General features: G+C 36.1%; 1 protein-coding gene and 1 pseudogene across 1 annotated transcript in view; one reads left to right on the top strand and one right to left on the bottom strand.

Annotated features, from left to right (window-relative positions):
* Positions 1-23,335, bottom strand: part of ATPSCKMT (ATP synthase c subunit lysine N-methyltransferase) — a 36,759-nt gene extending 13,424 nt beyond the window's left edge. The window contains exons 1-3 of the mRNA XM_044657879.1: positions 23,299-23,335; positions 14,798-15,087; positions 17-154 (exon numbers count right to left, since the gene is read on the bottom strand). Coding sequence (XP_044513814.1) covers positions 17-154; positions 14,798-15,087; positions 23,299-23,335 — 465 coding nt within the window. The remainder of the gene's footprint in view (positions 1-16; positions 155-14,797; positions 15,088-23,298) is intronic.
* On the top strand, positions 10,342-10,681 carry LOC123231592 (annotated as a pseudogene).
* Positions 23,336-23,407: the final 72 nt, after the last annotated feature.

A 23,407-nucleotide genomic window follows, 5' to 3' on the forward strand; every position in this document is an offset into this window, starting at 1 on the left:
GTATGTATATACCTACCTTCCACAAATCTGAAACATAAAACTTTGCAGCATCATGGACTCCTTCTCTCCAGGCACAATACCTAGAATACCAAACTAGCCATGGATTTAACTCATAACCAACAGCTCTGAATCCTTCTTTTGCAGCTGCAATAACCTATAGAAAACAAGCCAACACTTAAACATGGGAAGAAAATCAACAAATCATTCTAAGTCTAAGCACCAAAGTATTTCCTAATCCAACTTACTGGAACAATGTTCATAAATCAAACAAACAGAATTAACTGAATATCCACTACCTGTAAGACATTGCTAAAATATATATTTTGAAAGGTATGATGCTAATTGTAGATAAAATCATAACCAGATTCTTCAGGCTCCTATCTCTTCCACAGATTATATCTTTCTCCTCCAATTACCAATAAGGCCGAAGTATAGATATTTCCCATTTAAATATTTGGCTCCTATCCAAAGTCATCGTGGAACCCACTGACATGGCAAATAGGAAACTGAAGAGAATCTATCAAAATTATATAAAACAAATTATATAAAACTGGAAAATAACTTCTAGAATTTATTGTCTTTAACAGCATAAATATCTTTGGATGATTAGAGGTTGATACATAATTTTCTTGGTACTTGACAATAATATTCAAACTTTAAAATCAATTTAAAAGAAGTACAAAAGAATATTAAGGCAACTGGCCAGTTCTAACAAGACAGAGGAATAAGATAGTACAAGGGAATCCAGCTCCCCAATACCTTCTGCAAAAACAAACACAAAAAGCTCAAAATAAAAATGAGGAGTTGAACTGAAAATAAGGAGTAATCAAAAAGCCTCTAAAATAGCTTCTCACAAAAGGAAAAGGGGCAATAAAAAGAATTACACAAACATAATAAAAAATTCCAAAACAATGAATATTATACATGAAAAGAATCAAAACTTGGATTCCAAAAGGGAAAAACAATAAACAATAGCCATAATCACTAAGTGAGCAGTAACAGTCTCAGAAACAAATCGTGGGCCTTTACAAAAGTGTGTCAAAGATACTCAAAGGAAAATAAAGATCTGATGGCAATAAAAAATGGATTTTATAAGTAAATAAAGAAAAATATGCCATTAATTAAAAAGGAACAAGAAAAAATAATGAAAATTAACAAAGTAGAGAGATCTATAGAAAATTTAAGAATATGGAACCAATGAGAAACAAATCTTTTGCTAGAAGACAAAATGAATGGTCAACTTAAAAAAAACACTTCAAAAAAGCAAAGATAATAGAACAAGAAAAAATACAGAGATAATTTAAATCACTGGGATATTAAAAAAAATGTAAAGAAAGAAAAATTCCCAATGCAAAGTCAAGAGACTATCTGGTTTAAACTCCTCATCATACATGTGAGGAAATTTTAAGACCTAAGGAGGGTAAGTAACTTATCTATGACACCTGAAGTCCTAAGCATCAGGGATTTGATATGAAACAATTCAAATGGTCATCATACTTCAAAAATATGCTATACAGGGGGCAGCTGGATAGCTCAGTGGATTGAAAGCCAGGTCCAGAGAGGAGAGGTCCTAGGTTCAAATCTGGCCTCAGACACTTCCCAGATGTGTGGGCAAGTCACTTAACCCTCATTCCCTGGCCCTTACATAATATTGATTCTAAGGCAGAAGGTAAGGTTAAAATATATATATACATATATATGCCATACAAAGGGATGAATTTATAAGTAAAAAAGAAAAACTTCACTTATAAAGGTAACACCAAGTACATAAGATCATTCACTCAAGATGAGAAACAATAGAAAGAACTGGAATATGATACATAGAAAATAAGACAAAATAAAGTTTTATCCTAAGATGAAGTAGCTATTACCCAGTGTAAGTACCCTTTCTTAATAACTACATCTTTACAATCAAGTTCCTCAACGGTCATAACACCAGCTACAAAGCATACTTGAAGGAAAAGAATTAGAAACAATGGAACTCCCAACAATTTCTATATTAGGTTGAAGAAGGTCTTACTATGATAGCCTTTCCTAAGCAAATAAATAAATAGAACCACTAAAAGGTAAAAGAAACCAGGCCTGACCAGGATATTCAAATCCATTTTGAGCTTCATTACAACTTAATATATATTAATACTGGAATCCTGGGATCCTAGGATTATAGATTTAGAGTTGGAAGGCACCTCAAAGGCCATCTAGCCCAATCTCCTCAATTTATGGCAATATTATAAAAAGAATTGGGCTAAACAATGAAGCTTCAAAGACAAAAATAATCCAAAGTACAGAGATTATATCTACTTCATCAAAGGTAAAGTCTATCCAACAACTCTGGAGGGAAATTTGAAATTATGCCTGGAAGGCTATAAAACTATGCATACTCTTTGATTTAATAATACCACTACTAGGTCAGTATCACAGAGAGATCCAAAAAAAGGGGATCCAAAAAAGGGGGAAAAGACCTAATTGTACAAAAATATTTATTGCAATTCTTTTTGTGGTGGCAAATAATTGTAAATCAATTGGGGAATGGCTGAACCAACTGTGATATGATGGTGATGGAATATTATTGTGCTGTAAGAAATAATGAACAGGATGATCTCAGAAAGAGCTGGGAAGACCAACATGAAATAATGCAGAGTAAAATAAGCAGAACCAGAACACTATACATGGTTAAAGCAATATTATAAAATGTTTTAATTGTGAAAGACTTAGCTTCTCTCAGCAACAAAATGATCCAGGACAATTCTAAGGGACTTATGACAAAGAATGCTATCCACCTCCAGAAAAAGAACTGTTGGGGTTGGAATGCAGATCAAGGCAAACTATTTTGCACTTTAATTTATTAGTATTTTGACTTTCAGTTTTATGCAAGTATTTTCTCACTACAATGATCAATACGGAAACATTTTGGATGACAATAAAGGTATAGCCCAGATTAACCTGCTTACCACTATTGGGAGAGGAGAGAGAAGAGAGAGGAAACTATTTGGGTCTCATAATTTCAAAAAAGTGATGTTGAAAATTATTCTTATATGTAATTAGGAAAATAAAGAATTAAAAATAATAATAAAAATAAAGATAATTGATTTTTTTAAGTAAAGTCTAAATAAACTGTAAAACTACATGTTTAATGGGGATGCAATATAAATGTTTGACAAGGTTAGCAAAACAAAAGATGGTACTGATCTGTCAAAACTATCTCAAAGCCTGGTGTTATGAATAAAAAATTAATCTTGGAGGCTTTATACTAAATTTATAAGCATTTATTAGTAATGAGAAAGAGAGAAATAAGGTTTCCGGCCTTTCTAACTTAAAAGTAAAACTCCAGTCCTGAATTGCAGCTGGCATGGTGTCCTGCTACTTGCCAGAGATGGCAAGAATAGAACTCAGAGAAAGAGCCAGCCAGAGTGCTATTCAGCTTTCCTCTCTGGCTTTTCAAACCTAAGCTACTCCGCCCATCCTTCCATTGGCCAACAACTTGCTGTCTGACTTCTGAGGGCACCCTCATGCCATCACATCGGACATGTGACTTCTCTGTCCATCCATTAGAGTGAGTCTTTTTCAGGACTGGACTGGAATGGAGGTCCCCCAATATGTTTACTTCACACACTAGAAAAGGAAATTTGAGAAAAGAATACAAAGATAACAAAAGGGTTGGTAAAATAGAAAATCCCTCCATTGGAGTTGCCAAGGGAAACGTATGAAACGTGGCTTTCATTTCATTAACAAATACTTGAAGAAAAACAAGTTTATTTTGATTATCAACTAGAAGTGTGGTAAAAATCTATTAGCCAAGACACAAAAAAGTAAAAACCAAAAAAGTCTCCAAGCCAAAAGAAATAGGTTTATTGAGAGAGGAAGCCAATCTCACAATAAAGCCAGACTCTGGTCAAGACCAAAAGACCCATCCTGAGCCATGTGAGTGGCCTCCTTATATAATGTAATGTATAGAAAAAATGGCTTACCATTTTCTATACATTACAATAACCAAAAACTTTGTTCTAAAAATATACTTTTTCAGGTTTCTCCCAAGCATCATACTATTCCTAAACATCAAGTACAGTCAGCAAAAATCTACCAAAAAGAAGTAAAGTACAAATCAGATACCATACGGGTGTGCTTGAACAACAATTTCACACAATTGAGCATAAATATCAGAAAACTTCATACCAGCTATGTGATTTACTTTTAAAAATGATTATTTCTAGTACAATTTAATATTTAAACTATTAATGATTAAATCATAAAAGAAGGTAGGGGATTTCACATTCACAGAAGTCATAAGCTGGCTTGAAAAGGAAACAAAATAGATAAACAAATAGATAGTGTATTTTAATAATTCAAGGCTCTGAGGTTTCACTGATCCCAAACCCCCTACCAAATAGGAGATAACAAAGAGTGCTAGTGGCATAATAATAATAAGAGCTAACATATATCTAGCGTATGCTACATACCTTCTACAGATGGGGAAATAAATGGGGCAAACAGAGGTTAAGTGACTTGCTCAGGATTACACTGCTAATGTGTCTGAGACCCTAAGTGAACTCAGCTCTCCAGGAACCACACTCCATTCACTGTGCCAAGTAATCCACCTCATTAAAATGAAGGTGACCTGGTGATTAACTTCCTTAAACTTCAAGAAGGCTATTCCTCTGACAAAAGATATGTAGTCTATCACTAGCTCTTTTAGGCTAGGGGTCGGCAATCTTTTTGGCCGTGAGAGCCATAAATGCCACATTTTTTAAAATGTAATTTCGTGAGAGCTGTATAGTGCTCACAGTGCACGCTCCTGTAACAGAGCCTGAAAAAACATTGACTTTATGGCTCCTGCAGAAAGAGCCATATCTGGCCCTCAAAAGAGCCAGATATGGCTCGAGAGCCATACGTTGCCGACCCCTGCTTTAGGCTATACCACCTGAGAATAAGCTACCAAAGCTTTAAAGAAACTGGGATTGCTTCCACATAACAATGAAGCACTCCAAGGTAAAGGGCAATTGCAGGTCCTGGGCTATGCAATTAAGTTTAGAAGCAACCAGTAGTGGTGTGGCTTGGACTCCAATTCCAGCTTCCAAGCCAACAGGGATGTGAGCTCTGATCTTCCTGACTCCAGGTCTGGTGTTCTATCCTCTGAACCACCTAACTGACTTTGAAAGACTTACAAATTCTGATTGGCATAACTAACTGAAATTCTAGAAGACCGATAATAAGACATACTCCCCCTCTCCTGATAAAGAAATGAGAGGCAGACTACAGAATGAGACACATGTGTATTTACATGTGTATATGTGCATACATGTGTGCTATATAAAAATGCATGTTAAATTATGCACTGCTTACATAAACACAAATATATTTCTATTTTCTTCTTTTATACATGGCCAATGCAGAAATTTGTTTTTCTTGATATACATGGTTATATCAGGAGTTTTGTCTTTCTTTTATTCTCATTTGGTATAGGAGGAAAGGGCAGTTTTCTCATAATTGGAAAAAATAAGAATTTTTTCAAACCCTGCTGTATTACTTTTTCTTTTCAACTTTTTTTTTTAATCAATGGCTTGGATGAAAGTATAACAATCACTCAACAAGCATTTATTAAGCACATATTATGTCCCAGGTTTTCAAATAAGTAGATTACACAAAGTTAGGAGTCTTATGGGTAACTTTAATATTACTGGGTTTAGAGAAAGGGGAGAAGGAGGACTGATTGGACAGGGAATATCAGACTGAAACCTAACAAGTTGGGGAAACACAAATCACACCAAAATACAAGGAATGGGGAAATCATGGATTGGCAGTTGATATCAACTGCCACCACAGATCCACCTAGCCTGGAAGTCTATGAAACCAACAAATAACAGTGAATAATAATGGATCAAAAGATTTATAAACACAGGCTTAATAAAGACTATAGGAGTTAGGGATAATGGGGAAAGGTCACACTTAACGTAAAACACTATTCAGGGTTAAAAGTTAAAGATCTGGGTAATCCTTACACTACACTAAACAGGCAGCCAAGACACAAGGGACAAATGGGATCTCATGTAGATGGTCTGGTAAGTCTTGATCGGAAGTAGTCCAAGTATATTCCAAGCGCACAGAAACCAGTCAAATAACTCTTCAGAGAAATCAGGGAGATTGACATTGCTTGTCCACCAAGCAAGACAGTATTCTCCACCTGTACTCCTTGATCCTGCTAGTTGAGAGGTCCCAGATGTTGCTTAGAGATACTCAAAATCCACAGGTCTCTCAGGTCAGTGGTTTCCCAACTCCTTCAAAACCCAACTGCCTTTTGAGAGTTCCCTGTGTTCCAGGTTGGAATCTCAGCTCCTGCCTGCCTGTCTAAATTTCCAAATCTGCTTTAAAACCTATTTCCCTCTTATAGGAGGGATAGTTAATAATTAAAGTGTCAAATTTTAAATCTTTGCAACAGTCTAGAACAATGGACCACAATAAATTTTAACAGGCGTAAAGTTGTACATTTTAAGTCAAGGAATCAAGTGCACAAGTACAGAATGGAGGAGTAATTGGACAATTATTCACGTGAGAAAGTTGTGACAATTTCAGGGGAATGCATGCTTAACATCAGGCTACATCAAGCACAAACAGCATCAGGAAAGTGAGAGTCCTCCTTGACCCTAATCAAGTCAGACCACCAAGTAAGTGCTATGGTCCAACTTTGGGTGCTCTGCTCTAGGAAGGACAGGAATATCCAGAGAAGAGTGACCAGGGAACTACAGACCATGTCATATAAAGAGTGATTAAAGAAACCAAGTATATTTCATAGAGAGATAAGAAAGATAAGGAGAAATGTAAAACTATCTTAAATTATGTCAAGAGCTGTCATGCCTCCTCCTCCCCACCCTCCACCCTCAAAAATTTAGGTTTGTTCAGTCAGCCCCAGGCTGCAGAATTAAGAATAATTAGAATATGCTAATTAGAATATGCTATGGGAAGCTAGGTGACAGAGCAAGACAGGGCCTGAAGTGAGGAAGAAATTTTCCCGAGTTCAAATATAGCTTCAGATACTTACTAAGCTGTGGGACCCTGAGCAAAACACTTAACCCTGTTTGATTCAGTTTCTTCATCTATAAAATGAGCTGAAATGGCAAACCACTCCTATATCTTTGCCAAGAAAATCCCAAATGGTGTCAGAGTTGGAGACAACTAAAATGACTGAACAACAACAAAAGAATAAACTAGAGAGGTGACTTTTGATTTCACATATGGAAAAACTTTATAATTTATAGATTAGATTTCTTCAAGTGGCATGGGCTGCCTCAAGAAGTTATGAGTTCTCTTCTATCATAAGGAAATCTTTGAACATAGGCTAGATGAAATTTGTCAGGAACATTATTGAGTAGTCTAGACTAAGGTTTCTTAAACTGGATTTGTGGATTCTCTGTATGTAGATTTCAGGGGTCTGATAAAATTGGACGGGAAAATATTTATATCTTTATTTCAACATAATTGTTTTCCCATTAAATCCTACATTTTTTATGGAAATAAACACATTGTTGTGAGAAGGGTTCTTGAATTTTACCAAACCAAAGGAGTCCATAGTACAAAAAAAAAGGTTAAGAATCCCTGAACTGTGTGAGTTCTGAAGTCATTTCAGAAGTCTAAGATAGTTTTTGTTATACAACTAATTAAAGATGAAGTAACATTTTGTCAACATTTTTCATGAAACAGGAGTAACTTGCTGATTTTCAGAACCCTGGAAGGTTGCTATTATTATCTCCATTTTACAGAAGGGGAAAATGGGGGCAAACAGAGGTTAAGAGACTTGCCCAGGGCCGCACAGCTAGCATAAGTGTCCGGAGTAACATATGAACTCAGATCTACAGGCCTCAAACTCTATAGAGCAAAAAGATAACATTTTGGTCTAAATAGCAAGAGCTAGGATTTCACAAATTGGAGGAAAAAACTAGCTAATTTAACTTTCTCCCAATTATAAATTAATGTTCCTATGCTTTAAAAGTATGCTGAATATAACTTAATTTTTCTTGATTATTCATTTTCATCATTATAAACCTTAGTAATCATAATATCTAGTATATCCTGATACCTACAGTAATTGAAATGTAAGAAAAATAACTTGTCTGTTTCCTAAATACTTCTAGATTATCCTTTATGTTTTCTATTTTTTATAGTTCTTCTGTCTTCCCCTTCTATTTTGATCTATTATTCCCTACAGTTCATATATCCTATTGATTCAAATTTGCAGCTGTATTTTACACATGCTAGATTGGATTATGGCCTGCGAATGGTACCAGTTTAGATAAACAAATAAATGATGTCAAACTCAAATAGAAATAGAAGTCACTAAATCATAAAAAGAATTAGTGAAGCCCATATATTGACTTTAAAAATCACATATTCATATTATTGATGTTCAATTGTACTTTTACATATTTTGTTAGACATTTCCCAAATACATTTTAATCTGGTTGAGCAGCACTGCAGAGTATTCTACAGACCATGTGTTTAATACTTCTGTATTAAGCAAAAAGCTCGAGTTTTGTGATGGTCCTTTGCAATACAGAGGCAGCATTTTTGCTAACTTTTCTGTTTTAAGCTGTATTTCAGATAGGGAGATAACTGAAAACCTAAGAAAAGATAAATGGTCCCAGATCTAGCACAAAAAAAAGTTAAGCTTGTACAGAGTACAACAGTAACTAATAAATGGCAGCTTTGTTCCCTACTGCTTAATTCTAAGTCAGAGCTATAGGGAACATTAAGGAGGTATCCTGTGCCTAAGAGTGGCATTCCAGGGTGAGGGGCAGTCTTGGACCCTAGGTTGTAGATCCAGCAAGAAGCAAATTGAGAAGCAAGCAGCAGCTGAGTGGCTCTCACAGTAAAAGCAAAGCAGGGTCTCAAGTTACATTTTCTAGCCTATTTAAGAACCTGCAGGAGAAATAACCAAGACAGGTATTCCAGCCTAAAAGAGATTCTTTCAGTAGAGTTTTCCAACTGGCTGCTAGAAACTAAGTCTAGCAATAGTATCATGCAACTCCAGGTGGGGCAAATTTGCAGATGTGTTGTTCAAACTGAAATCCGGGTCAGGAATTTGCAAAGTTCTGTCCAAGAGAAGAACAATTAGACTTAGCCCTGGCTCAGAACCCTTTGAGAACAATGAATGCTAAAAGGTCCCCAGCCTAAGCTTGCCCTGAGATCCTAAAATAATACAACACTCAATATGCCTGCAAGAAAGTAGCAAAAGAACCAACCTGGACATTCCCTCTAGAAGTATGCAAACCTGGCCTTTATATAAAATATGAAGTTAGTCAGGAGACTACAAGAATAAACAAGCAAACAAAGAATACCACCATGAAAAATTATTACGGAAGCAGGATCCTTAAGACACAAACTTAAAAGAGAATAACTCAAAAACATATGCAAGCAAAAGCCTCATTACTACTTGAGCACAAATATAACTAGAATTCCTGGAAGAGAAGAAGCAAGGGTTTAAGAAGGGAAAAAAAGTTCACAAATGTTTTTATAAAGAAGTAAATGCACTAGTTTAAAAATAGAAAATAAATGGAAACCTTGTTATTATTGGAAAGGAACTGACAGCTTAGCACAAGAGACACATAACTTTGCCCAAGCAACAAATTCCCCCCAAATTATAATGAATCAAATAGAAAATAATGACTCCATAAAACAAGAAGAAATGTTAAAATAAAATCCAAAGACTGAAAAATAGAAGAAAATTTAAGGTATCTTACTGAAAAAACAATTCACCTAAAAAACAGATCAGGGAAAGATCATTTAAGAATCACTGGACTTACTGAAAGTCACAACCAAAAAAGAAAAGAACCTAGACATTATATTTTTTTAAAAAATCAAATCAAATCAAATCAAAAAACGAAATTGCCCTGTTCTCTTAAACCCAAGTGGTAAGCTAAAAATTTTATGAATCTATTAGTCACCTCCTGAAAGAAATTCTAAAATGAAAACACCCAAGAACAGCATAGCCAAAATCTAGAGCTTCCAAGTCAAAAATATTGCAAGCAGCCAGAAAAAAAGAATTGAAGTACTTTAGAGCCACAGTCAGAATCACATACAATTTAGCATCCACCAAATGATACAGGCTTATAGCCAGGAAAAACTTACCCCGCAAAATAGTAAAACCCTACAGGAGAGAAAATTTAAATGGACCTTTAATCAAAGAGAAGACTTCCACGTCCTAATGAAAAGCCCAAAGGTGCAGAGAAATTTTGAAGTACAAAGATAAGAGTTAAGAGAAACATAAAAGAACTTTCCAACTGCGTGGCTCTCGGGAGGGTTCGGGTGCTGTCCGCTGACCCAGTTTTTACGCCATCCACTCCCGCTTTGGCCATGGTACGGACTAAGTCTGACTGCGTGCCAGGCTCCTACCGCAAAGTGGTGGCCGCTCGGGCACCCTGGAAGGTGCTGGGTCAACTCTTCTCTCTCGCCTCAGTCCCGGAAAGCTCAAAGTAAGTATGCAGGTGGAAACCCAGTATGTATACGGCCAACACCCACATGGCAAAAAGGAATTGGAGAATTCTTTGGGATGTCATCTAAACTTTCAGAAAAAGAGAATCAAATTCCTGATGAAGCAGAAGCAGGAAGTAGTGGCCTAGGAAAACCTAAAAGAAAATCTTGTCCTTTGCGACCTGATCCCACAGAGGATGATGAATGTCCAGATGAAGAGTAGAACATTGTCGTGTATCTTTGCTTTAGTCAGAATTCTAGGATGTAAAATTGTGTAAATATGTTTGTTTACAATGGTTAGGTTTATTTGTTGTACAGAAATTTAATTAAAAATACTAAAAAAAAATCTATGCTTAAATTTAGTCAGTAGCAAGTAGTTTTGAATGAGACTATAAAATTAATATATGCATATATAAATAATTAGCAAGGTATTAACATTAAGCAGTATTTTATTTTCTGTTCTTAATTCCATAAGCTCCTTGTTTATCTAAAAACCCATTACATGATATTAAAACTAACTTGCAACATTAGAGATTGGCTTGAATCTTTGTGCCACTGCCATTTTATTGGCATCTTTCTTGATATAGTGCCATATTTTTTTTAACTGCTTGAAAAGCAGTTAGACTTTGCACATTTAAAAACTGTTTTCCCAGTATTAACAAAACATAAAGGATATACTTTATTGACTTAACTTTCTTCAGAAAGAAAGGTTAGATGCAATTTTGAAAGCATTTGAGAGGTATCATCTAGTTAGGAAAAGATTGCTTTTCAACATCTCAATTTTTTAATGGATAGAAGCTCATAATACATTTTTTATGTATTAAGATTCCTTTAAGTTAAAAAATTCAATTTATAACATCTTTTTTTGTACTAGCAAAGAATTGGAAATTGAAGTGATGCCCATCATTTGGGGAATGGCTGAACAAGATGTAGCATATGATTGTGATGGAATACCATTATTCTATAAAAAATGATGAGCAGAAAGCTTTCAGAAAAACCTGGGAAGACTTCCTTGAACTGCTACAAAATGAATTGAGCAGAACCAGTAGAACATTATACACAGTAACAACAATATTGCATAATAATCAACTGTGAATGACTTAGCTATTCTCAGCAACATAATGATCTAATTCCAAAGGACTTATGATGAAAAATGCTATCCACATCCAGTGAAAGAATTGAATGCAGATTGAAGCATACTTTTAAAACTTTATTTTTTCTTTCTTTTCTTTTGGTCTTCATTTTCTTTTACAACATGGCTAACGTGGAAATGTTTTATGTTAACTATATATGTATAATCTATCAAATTGCTTTTTCAAAGAAAGGGTTAAGGAAGGAGGGAGAGAACTTGGAACTCATTTTTTTAAATGTTAAGAATAATTTTAATGTAATTTTTTTAATTAAAAAGATAAAACTTTTAAATTAGCCAAGAAAGCTAATCATAGATGAAAAGAATTCTAGATTACATGTTCAATTCAAAATAATAATTGTTATTGTAGTTATAACTCACATGTAAATAGTGCTTTACAGTTTACAAAATGCTTTCTTAACAGCAGCACTCTTTAGTAGAGCACAAGCAGTAATAGAATTTCCATTTCAATAGGGCCTCAAGGTCTATTATAAGGCATTTTCTCCACAATTATGTGGACTAGATAGTGTAGTAGTTTTATTATGCCTATTTTCTAGATGAGGAAGTTGAGGCTCAGAATAGCAATATGGTTTGCTAGAACTTGAATGCTGGTTTTCTGATTCCAAATCGTGTGTTCTTTGAGGAAATAGTATCTGTCTTAAGTGCTAAATGTCTGAACCTTAAATATGAGACAGAGTATGCATTATCACTGCTAATATACAATATTCATTATTTGCACAGGCTCTTCTGGTTATTCTAAATAAAAATCTCCTGGGATTTTTTTCTCACTTCTACTAAGGCTTTAAACATTTGTAAGGAATTAAAATTTAGGGTTTGACTTATCAATATATGAGAATTCTAAGATAATACTGTGGTCACCAATTTAAAAATATTATAGCTTAAATCAAGTTGCCTTTCAATAGCTTTATTTGCAAAGAGGTGGGAAGAATGAAAGTAGAGAAATGCGAAAGAGAGTAGAGTAAGAAGTCTAGCCTATCACCCTAAATGTTGCTCCAGTCCCCAGCTTCAACCCTGGCAGGCCTCATTAACCCCTAGGCCAGGAGGACTCAGTGGTGAATTTAACAAGGGTTCAATCCATGTGGCCTCCTCCAAGAAGGGGAGGCCTCTCTGGAATTAATCTCTCCAGAAGCCAGGAAAGGAGGGTCAGCTTCTCACTCACCCAAGCCGAAGCTCTAAAGAAGATCCAGGAGCAGTCTTACCAGAAGCAGTCCAAGAGCCAGAGTCCCAGGTCGAAGTCCCAAGTTGTAGCTCCAAGCCACAGTCCAAGATCCTCCAAGCCAGAAATTCAGGCCAAAGACTCTCTTGGACAGGAAGTTCAGGACTTTTATAGTCCTTTTCCCTCATCATTTCCTATCCCTTCCTCCACTTTATGGGAGCCAATTGCAGTCTTTAAATTTGCTTAGCATTGTCGAGGTCAGTGACTTCTGGAGTTGTCACCCATTTTAATAAATGACTTACAGACCTCCTCTACTTAGTGTTATTAAGTAGGGGTGTTTTCAGTTTTTGTTGATTAATTTAAAAATAGACAAGGGGAGAGTTAATCCTATCTTCACACATTTGACTAGATATTTAGCCAAATTACTATTAATTCCACCAAGCAAAAAACATGTCCCTATAAGTAAACTGAAAAAAAACTAATCTCAAGAAAAAAAATATGATACCTGGCACATGGGCACTTAATAAATGATTGTTCAGTAATTTCATTAATAAATATTAGCATCCCAATTCTTAATTGGAATCACTCAAGCAATTTTTTTTATAGTTAACATAATACATTGCTCTGTTGCTAGATGTTTCCTAGGCATAAAATTTACCTACTTTTAGGATGAAAAGTGAGGATGAAACTGCATCAAAAAATTCTGTCCTATGTGTGTGCCACCATTATATCTTTCACAAAGGTAACCAGGGGCATAATTAAGGAGGTAAGATATAATACTGTCTTACTTTGTAATAAAACTTTTTGCTCATTGAAATGTCAAATGAAAAAATTAACCTTTAATTTGAATTTGTTTTTCTGGTATGAACATACTTTGAAATAAAAACATGATTTCGTAATATGCATAGCAAAAAAAAAAGAGAAACATAAAAAAATATAAGTAAATATAAGTAAACAAGCATAAGCCTCAATAAAAAGATAAATTATTTTCATTCTAAGCTGAGAGGATGATCCATATGACCCTTCTGAATCCTATCAAAATCAGAAGTCATAAACAGAATGGATCTTAGAATAGTTCTCTTATATTCTGATGATCTTAAATATGAATGGAAAGAGAAGGAAAGAGGAACACCATAACAGAGAAAGGAGGACAAAAAAAAAAAACTTCTCTCACATAATTGGAGTATACAAGAAGAAATATATAAGGCCAAGGAAGAAGGTATAGGGAAGAGCAGGTAGTACTTGAATTTCATTCTCACATAACCAAAGATACAGAAATGCATTTCACTCATCAGGGAAACAGGACAGAAAGAGGAAAAGCAAGAGGGTGGAATAAGAGTATGGGCAGATTAAGGGAAGGGTTAGTCCTAAGTAAAACAAATGTGTACAAAAATATTTATAGAAGCTCTTTCTGCAGTGGTAAAAAAATTGGAAACTGAGGGACTGTCTTAGTTTACAATAAGGAAAGCCACTGGGGAATGGCTGAACAAGTTATGATATATAACTGTAATGAAATAATATTTGCTAAATGAACTGATCAAGGGAGTAGAAGAAACCTTGGGAGATTTGTATGAACTGACACAGAGTAAATTGAGCAGAAGAGGACAATTTAAGTGCATTTACATTTTACAATGCATTTATAGAACACATACATATATTATATACATTATATGTATTTACATTCTTTATAATTTACATTGTAAAGAAAAAATTTAAAAGACTCAGAAACTCTGATCAGTGCAATGACCAATTACTATTCCCATGCATTCATGATCTATGCTACCTCTCTCCTAACAGAAAAATTATTTGACTTAAAGTGCAAAGTGAGACATGTTCTGGACATGGCCAATGCAGCAACTTATTTTACTTAATCATACATATTTGTAATAGGCTTCTTTTTCTTTCTTTCTAATCAGGAGGAACACAAAGTAGGAGGGGAAAAAAAGAGAACTGTTGTTGCTTTTAAAAAATAAAATGTGGATGCTGACAATAATAGAATCTACTAATCACAGAAATGTCAAAGTATAACTTACAACACGTCCATCACCACTACCGATGTCTACCAGGGTTCCACTTCTACATCGTAACATCTTCAGAACATTTTCAATCTGATGTGAAGTTGCAGGTACAAAAGGCAAACAAATCTTCCGGAGGGCTGGAGTTAAAAAAGGAGTAGCAACTGCATACACAGCTACTAGTGTCCCACCAATTATCCCAGGGATTAATAATCCCCAATTTCTTTGTTTCAAATTCCTAATATCAACATTTGTAGTGAAATCATGTTCTGTCAGTCTTCCTTCCTGAGGTACTTCTGAGATTATACCTAGAAAGGAACACACACACACACACCCCAACAAAAAAAAAAATTACCATCAAGTCTGTAATGAAAATAGTATTTGTTCTTTCTCAGTATTTAACACTACCACCCTGATGTTTTTCAGTGAGTTTTCATCTTGTTGGCCAGAACCAGGCTACCAAGCCACTTTGGTCAGCTCCAAACCATGCTGCCTCAATGTACCTTTGGTTCCCATTCCTTCCTCCACTTTCCTAGTTTCCTTGTCTTCCCATATTATAGTAGTCTCCTTGAGGTCAAAGGCTGGCTTTTGGCTTTATCCCAGTATTTAACATAGTGTACCAGGGTTCATAATAAACACTTAATAAATGCTTTCTCCATTTATTCATTTTATAGTTTTAAAAGAAGTGTAATTCAGTTGTACAGAATTATTTCAAATGTAGGATTTCAAACAAAGATCATATATTTCACTAAAAATATTAAGCTCTCTTGGAAAAATTATTCAATACCAATTGAATACAAAAATCTGTTTCTTCTACCATAATGTTGTTTTGTTGTTACCATAGGCATCTTTAGCTGACAGCTTATTCACACCTTAATAGTAATTTATGAGTTCAATATCCACAAACACAAATGCAGGTTTGGAACATTGATGTCATGTATTTATAGCCCATAACAAAATTCTCAGACCTGTATAATCATCAAAGTTTTCTTATAAATTTAATATTATCTCAGCTTTATGTAAAGTGTGAGACAGGCTCATCAAAATAGAGTTCATTTGATCATGGTTGCACAATGTACAAAAGAAGAATAAATACAAGATATACAAATCAAGGTCTTAAAAGTATACACTACAGCTCAAAAGAAAGTCATAAATTAGTATGTAAACCTTTATAGCTAGTCTGGGAAAAAATAATGCAAGGTAAATGTTCTCAACTCTGACCTGAATACTTATAGCATCATTCATTCATTATTTCCAAGGAAATAGAGTACTTTTAGTCCTAAAAATTAATATATTAACATCTTTTCAAAATAACTTACATGGATGCTTTGCCAGTCCATTCAGTTTCAGTTCAACTCATCATGTTTATTAAGAGCTTACTATGTAAAAGGCATTGTGCTAGGGATACAAAGACAAAAATAAAGCCATTCAAGACCTCAAGGTGTTTATGTTCTAGTGCACAGATCAGTAAATCAAACACAGAGAAAGATGAGAAAATGGGCAAATTCAGTCAAAATGCTCTAGGAAAATTGAAGGAGAAAGAATGCAGGGCATCAGGGACAGCTTCATGAAGAAACAGCACCAAAGTTGAACTACAAAGGAAGCTAAGGTTTTTGACAGGTAAAGAAAAGGAAAGAATATGCATTCTCATTTGTGCCCTTTTTCACTTCTACTTCTACCACATTAATTAAGCCTTCATCACCTTTTCCATGTATTTGCTTTTTTCTTTTAAAACCCTTACCTTCAGTCTTAGTATTAAAATTCTAAGACTAAGAAGAATAGCAAGGGCTAGGCAATTGGAATAAGGTGACTTGTCCAGGGTTTACACAGCTAAGAAGTGTGAAGCCAAATTTGAACCAAGGAACTCCAATCTCTGAGCCTGGCTCTCAATCCACCAAGCCATCTAACAGCCTTTTGAAATTGCTTGTTTAGATAGTCTTTCTGCCCCTCTGCATTCATAGGATAGCTGTCAAAATAATCTTCTCAGGGTACAGGTCTAAGTATGCCTTTCCCTCTTCAAAAACACTCAATGCTCCTTTGTTGCTTTGAGTATTAAATATAAACTCCTTAAATTATTAAACTTTCTATCATTTGGCTACAACCAACTTTTTTTTTTTAGTTTTTGCTCATTCTGTTCACCTTCATGAACTTTGCATTTTAGCTGCAGTTACTATCTCTACTTAACATCTTCCAAACACCTCACTTTTGTACTTTTCTCCTTGTCTCCCTTATATCTTCCCTTATATTTGTTCAACAAACTAATATCAAGACATTTTAAAGTGTTGCTTAAGAGTGCTCTCCCTCAATTTTTTTAATTATTTATTTTCTAACTAATTAATTTAGAGTATTTTTCCATGGTTACATGATTCATGTTCTTTTCCTCCCCTCTCCCAGAGCCGATGAGCAATTCCACTGAGTTTTTTACATGTATCATTGTTCAAAATCTATTTCCATAGTATTAATATTTGCAATAGAATGATCATTTCAAGTCAAAATCCCTAAACATATACCCATTGCACCATGTGATCAGTCATACGTTTTTCTTCTGTGTTTCTATTCCCACAGTTCTTTCTCTGGATGTGGATGGCTTTCTTTCTCATAAGACCCTCTGAATTGTCCTGGGTCATTGCACTGCTGCTAGTAGAAAAGTTTATTTATTATGTCGATTGTGCCGCAGTTCTGTGTACAATGTTCTCCTGGTTCTGCTCCTTTCACTCTGCATCAATTCCTGGAAATCTTTCCAGTTCCCATGGAATTCCTCCAGTTCATTATTCCTTTCAAGATAATAGTATTCCATCACCATCAGATACCACAATTTGTTCAGCCATTCCCCAATCAATGAACAACCCCTTATTTTCCAGTTTTCTGCCACTACAAAGAATGTGGCTATACTTTTGTACACAAATTTTTTCCTATTATCTCTTTGGGTTCCCTATTGGCATAGTTCCAAATTGCTTTCCAGAATGGTTGGATCAATTCATAACTCCACCAGCAATGCATTAGTGTCCCAATTTTGCCGCATCCCCTCCAATATGTGTTATTTTCCTTTACTATAATATTGGCCAATCTGCTAGGTGTAAGGTGGTACCTCAGAATTGTTTTGATTTACATTTCTCTAATTGTGAGAGATTCAGAACACTTTTTCATGTATTTATTGATAGTTTTGATCTGGAAACTGCCTATTCATGTCCCTTGCCCATTTATCAATTGGGGAATGGCTAGATTTTTTTGTACAATTGACTTAGCTCCTTATAAATTTGAGAAATTAGATTTTGGTCAGGATTTTTGTTATAAAGATTTTTCCCAATTTGTTGCTTCCCTTCTAATTTTGGTTGCACTGGTTTTGTTTGTACAAAAACTTTTTAATGTAATCAAAATTATTCATTTTAAATTTTGTAATATTCTCTATCTCTTGCTTGGTCTTAAATTCTTTCCTTTCCCATAGATCTGACAGGTATACTATTCTATGTTCACCTAATTTACTTATAATTTCCCTCTTTATATTTAAGTCATTTACCCATTCTGAATTTATCTTGGTATAGGGTGTGAGATGTTGATCTAAACCTAATCTCTCCCATACTGTTTTCCAATTTTCCCAGCAGTTTTTGTCAAAGAGTAGGTTCTTGTCCCAAAAGCTAGGGTCTTTGGGTTTATCACGCACTGTCTTTGCTGAGGTCATTTACCCCAAAACCTATTCCATTGTTCCTCCCCTTCTGTCTCTTAGCCAGTACCAGATTGTTTTGATGATCACCACTTTATAGTACAGTTTAAGATCTGGTACTGCTAAGCCCCCATCCTTCACATTTTTTTTTCATTAGTTCCCTTGATATTCTTGATCTTTTGTTCTTCTAAATGAATTTGGTTATAATTTTTTCTAATTCTATAAAAAAGTTTCTTGGTAGTTTGACAGGTATGGCACTGAATAAGCAAATTAATTTGACGATTGTCATTTTTATTATATTAGCTAGTCTTACCCATGAACAATTAATGTTTTTACAATTATTTAGATCTAATTTTGTGTGGAAAGTGTTTTGTAGTTGTGTTCATATAGTCCCTGTGTTTGTCTTGGCAAACAGATTCCTAAATATCTTATATTGTCTAGGGTAGTGATGGGCAAACTACAGCCTACAGGCCAGATTGGGGGGGGTGGGCCTGAAATGTTCTATGGGGGTGTGACATTATTCCTAATCTGACAAACACAATGAGTAGGATACAACACAATAAAACTTCGAAAGAGTTGCCTTAGAAACAGACTGACAGATGAACATTTCCTTTCCTTTGGCCCCCTCTTTAAAAAATTTGCCCAAACTGGAAAGACCTCCAAAAATTGATGCAGAGCGAAAGGAGCAGAGCCAGAACACTGTACACAGAGACTGATACACTGTGGCACAATTGAATGTAATGGACTTCTGTACCAGCAGCAATGCAATGACACAGGACAGCTATGAGGGATTTATGGTAAAGAACGCTACCCACATTCAGAGGAAGGACTGCAGGATAGGAAACATAAAAGAAAAACAACTGCTTGAACGAATGGGCTGGGGTGGACATGATTGGGGACGTAGACTCGAAACTACCACACCAATGCAACTAACAACAATTTGGAAATAGGTCTTGATCAATGACACATGATAAAACCAGTGGAAATGTGCGTCGGCCATGGATGGGGGGGGGTGCGGGGGGTGAAGGGGAAAGTAAGAGCATGAATCATGTAACCATGTTAAAAACGAATTTTAATATATGTTTAAAAAAATAAAAATAAAAAGCAAATCCCCTAAAAAAAAAAGTTTGCCCATCACTGGTCTAGGGTGATTTTAAATGGGATTTCTCTTCCTCACTCTTGCTGCCGAGTTGTGTTGGAAACATATAGAAATGCTGGTGATTTAAGTGTATCCTGCAACTTTGCTAAAGTTGATTATTTCCACTAGCTTTTTAGCTGATTCTCTAGGAGTTTAGTCTCCTCATTACCTACTTTAATCCCTTCAATTTCTTTTTCTTCTCTAATTGCTACCCCTAGCGTTTCTAGTACAATGTTAAATAATAGAGGTGAATAATGGGCATGCTTGCTTCACTCCTGGACTTATTGGGAAACTATTTTTTTATGAACAAAAAATCTACTCTCCTTTCCCACCACTCCCCAACCCAGCCCCAATGAAAAAGAAAAACAAAACCCTTCTAATAAAACATGTATAGTGAAGTAAAATAAATTCCTGCAATGACTATGTCCAAAAATATGTTTCTTTAAATTTCAATAATGCCATAGTGCTTTATCTGAATCACTTTTTTGCATTCATCACATTCTACCTTGTGGCCCATTCATTTGTTCAGAAATGTTTAGTAAAAGGTGCCTACTTTTTAGAAAGCAATGTTCTTGATGACTAGGGAGATAAGTTTAGATAAAATATCTTTCATACACATCAAGCTTACAGTTTAATTGGAATCCTCATTTGGCTACATGTTTATTATTATCCTAAGTTTCTTGATGGCAGGTGGTACTGTTTTTCATCTCTGAACCTCCAATACAAGGCAATATTTAAGAATTTGTTGAATATATCAATCCATCCAATTAAATGTTACTTTTTAAGGAAGAATAAAGATATTATCTTTTGCTACAGAAAGCAGATATGCCAGTCTGTGATTTAATGATTATGCCACTTAGGAGTGAAAAAGTGTGCCAGAAGCTGGTGACTAGTGGTCATCCAGTACATATGCCTTAACAAATTAATGAAGTATCCTGATGCAATAAAGAAAATCCTCAAACATCCTACATCCCAGAATAGGTGTTTTTCTCTAAATACCGATACTGCTCATAATATTGATCTCCTTTCCAGACAATAAATACTAGCCAAGTGAATTAATGATTTTCTTCTCCTCATCCTTGTTATCTCATATATATTATTTTAATATATGTCTATCACATGTATTCTGTATTAGTTGTTTGTATATTGTGTTCCAAAAGTTTTAAGTTTAAAATTTAAGCTTTTAAATCTTAGTACATTTTGCTTAAAATTGCACTAAGACTTTCAGAACACCCAATAGATATAATCCTTTAATAGCCTATTATTAATCATTATTGTGTGGCAAGAAATGAAGAATGATGAATAAAGAGAATCATGAAAAGATTTATTTCATCTGTGCCTTCTGATTTCCCTGGCTTCCTTCAAGTTCCAGCTAAAAGTTTATCTTCTAAAGGAAGTCTTTACCAACCCCTTTCTCATTCTAGTGACTTTCATTTGTTGATTATTTCCTATTTTTCCTGTCTATAGCTTGTTTGTCCAGTTATTTGCAAGCTGTCTTCCCCATCTGAGCTCTAAGAAACTGAGTTATCTTTTGTCTTTCCTTAAATCAGAGGATCTTAATGTTTACTAAAGACTGAAGTAGTCATGGGGAAAAAAACCAATGACTACAATCCATGTAAAATCATAGAACAATATAACAAATGATTCTGAATACTGTGAAATTACAATGGCCAAGGGCAGCTAAGGGCTCAGTGGACTGAGAACCAGACCAAAAGCCAGGAAGTGCAACGTTCAAATCCAGCCTAATACATTTCCTACCTATGTGACTCAAAGCTAGTCATTTAATCCACACTGCCTAGCCCCGTGATGGTGAACTTATGGCACCGGTGCCAAAGATGGCACACAGAGTGCTCTCTATGGGCACTTGGACACAGACACGCACACACAGTTCGTCACTAGAAAGATAAAGGGACTCAGACTGAGCTGCTCCTCTCCCACTCTCCACCTCACCTGATGACATTTTTTTCACATCCCCACCCCTCTGCCCAGCAGCCCTATAGAAGCCCACAGGGGATAAGGTGGACAGCTCACAGGTGGCAAAACTGGAGGGGAACAGAGGGCACAGGCAGTCACTCCCTTCCCCCTCTCTACACTAGCTGAAGATGTTGTTTTCTCCCTCCCTATGTCAATTAAGTTGGGGGGTGGGGGGAGCAAGGCATTTAGTCTTGGGGATGGGTTGGGGCCCCAGCAGACACTCCATCTCTAAAAGGTTTGCCATCACTGGCCTAGCCCATACCACTCTTCTGCCTTAGACCCAATAAGCAATATTGATTCTAAGACAGAAAGTAAGCATTTAAAAAAAAATTATAATGGCCACACTAGGTCCCAAAAAAAGAGAAATGAGAAGGTACCCCAAACTTTGTAGAGGTAGGGAGTTGATTCTAGAACACTGCATATAACTAGCCTTTTTACAGCATATTGATTAGCTCTGAAAAATGTTTTTCCCCTTCTTTCTCATTTATTATACAGTAGTACTCTAGGAGTGGGAGGGGAAAGGAATCCAGTAGAAAATATATGTTATATAAAAACAAGATATATCAATAATATTAATGATTTTTTTTAATGCTTACATAACGGAATTTCGGGTAACTTTAGTAGGGTTGCAAAGTTAGGACTTACAAAAAGAGTCTAAACATGTCCTGGACATCAAGCCATCATGGTCAATATGCTCTCCAGGAGAGATTCTGTTACAAATCTTTGGGTATGGGACTTACCTAGGATTTAAACCTGATCCTATGAGGAACTCTGTTTATTGCGGGGTTTAATAAATATACTCCCAAATGTATTTCAGTTCAACAACTGGCCTGGAGCCAGGCTTATAAGTGTGAGTCCTGGGCAGGAAAGGATGCCCTCTCCATGAGATATATTTTCATTTTGCCACCAACATAAAATTTTGAATGGCCATTCGCTATGAGTATTAACCCAGTCTGTTTACAGACATTTAGCTCTTACAATATGCCAGTCTCCATGTTAGGCTCTGAGGATACAAGGACAGACAAAATCAATAAATGTTAATTTAGGTGCCAGGGGATACGACAAGTGCTGGGGATACCAAAATGGCAAGATGTTCCTGCCCTCAGGGAGCTCATTATCTAATGGGGTAAATAGAAAATTAATAATTCAGAGCGTTAAGGCATTAAAAGTGAGAGGGAACAGTGTCCCGTGTACAATAAACGCTAAAAGAACTGCGGACTGAGTGAAGGTCCCAGACTTACTCTAAAGGAAGAAACGCATTAACAATATGCACCCAACACTTGGGCAGTGAATGTAAAGGAGAAAGGATGCCGGTGATAAAGAATGAGAATCGCAGCAGGTGATTCGAGAGTCAAGAACCACAGGCTCAAAGGATGCCGGGAGTTTGCACCTTAACAGTCTTAGCCACTTTCTTCCGCCCCGCCCCCCATCCTCCCAACCCCCTACCTCCACCGCCCACCTGAGGCTCGAGCCCAACACAAGGCTCGAGCTCAACCTAGATCGAGGACGTTAACGGCCAAACGCGTCCCCAACTGCCAGAGCCTCCCACGCGTGTCCATGGGGAAGCGGAGTCAAGGCTTCCCAATTTCCCCCTCCCCCCATGCACAAGGAGGCGCCGCCACACTCGCAGCCAAAGCAAAGGGGCTGGGAGAGCACGTCGCACGGAACCGTTCAGCCCTTCCCGGGTCCCCCCACCACCAGCAGTGAAGACAACCACGCCGGAAAAACTCCCAAGCATCTAGTTACTGGCCTGACCTCCTTCTCCTCCTCCTCCTTCCCCCATCGCGAGAACTCCAGCCGATGGAGCGGAGCACTACCATCTCTGCGGAATAGGTAGGGGAGGAGGGAGAAGAAA

Source organism: Gracilinanus agilis, chromosome 1 (genome assembly GCF_016433145.1).
Source record: "Gracilinanus agilis isolate LMUSP501 chromosome 1, AgileGrace, whole genome shotgun sequence".
Lineage (NCBI taxonomy): Eukaryota > Metazoa > Chordata > Mammalia > Didelphimorphia > Didelphidae > Gracilinanus > Gracilinanus agilis.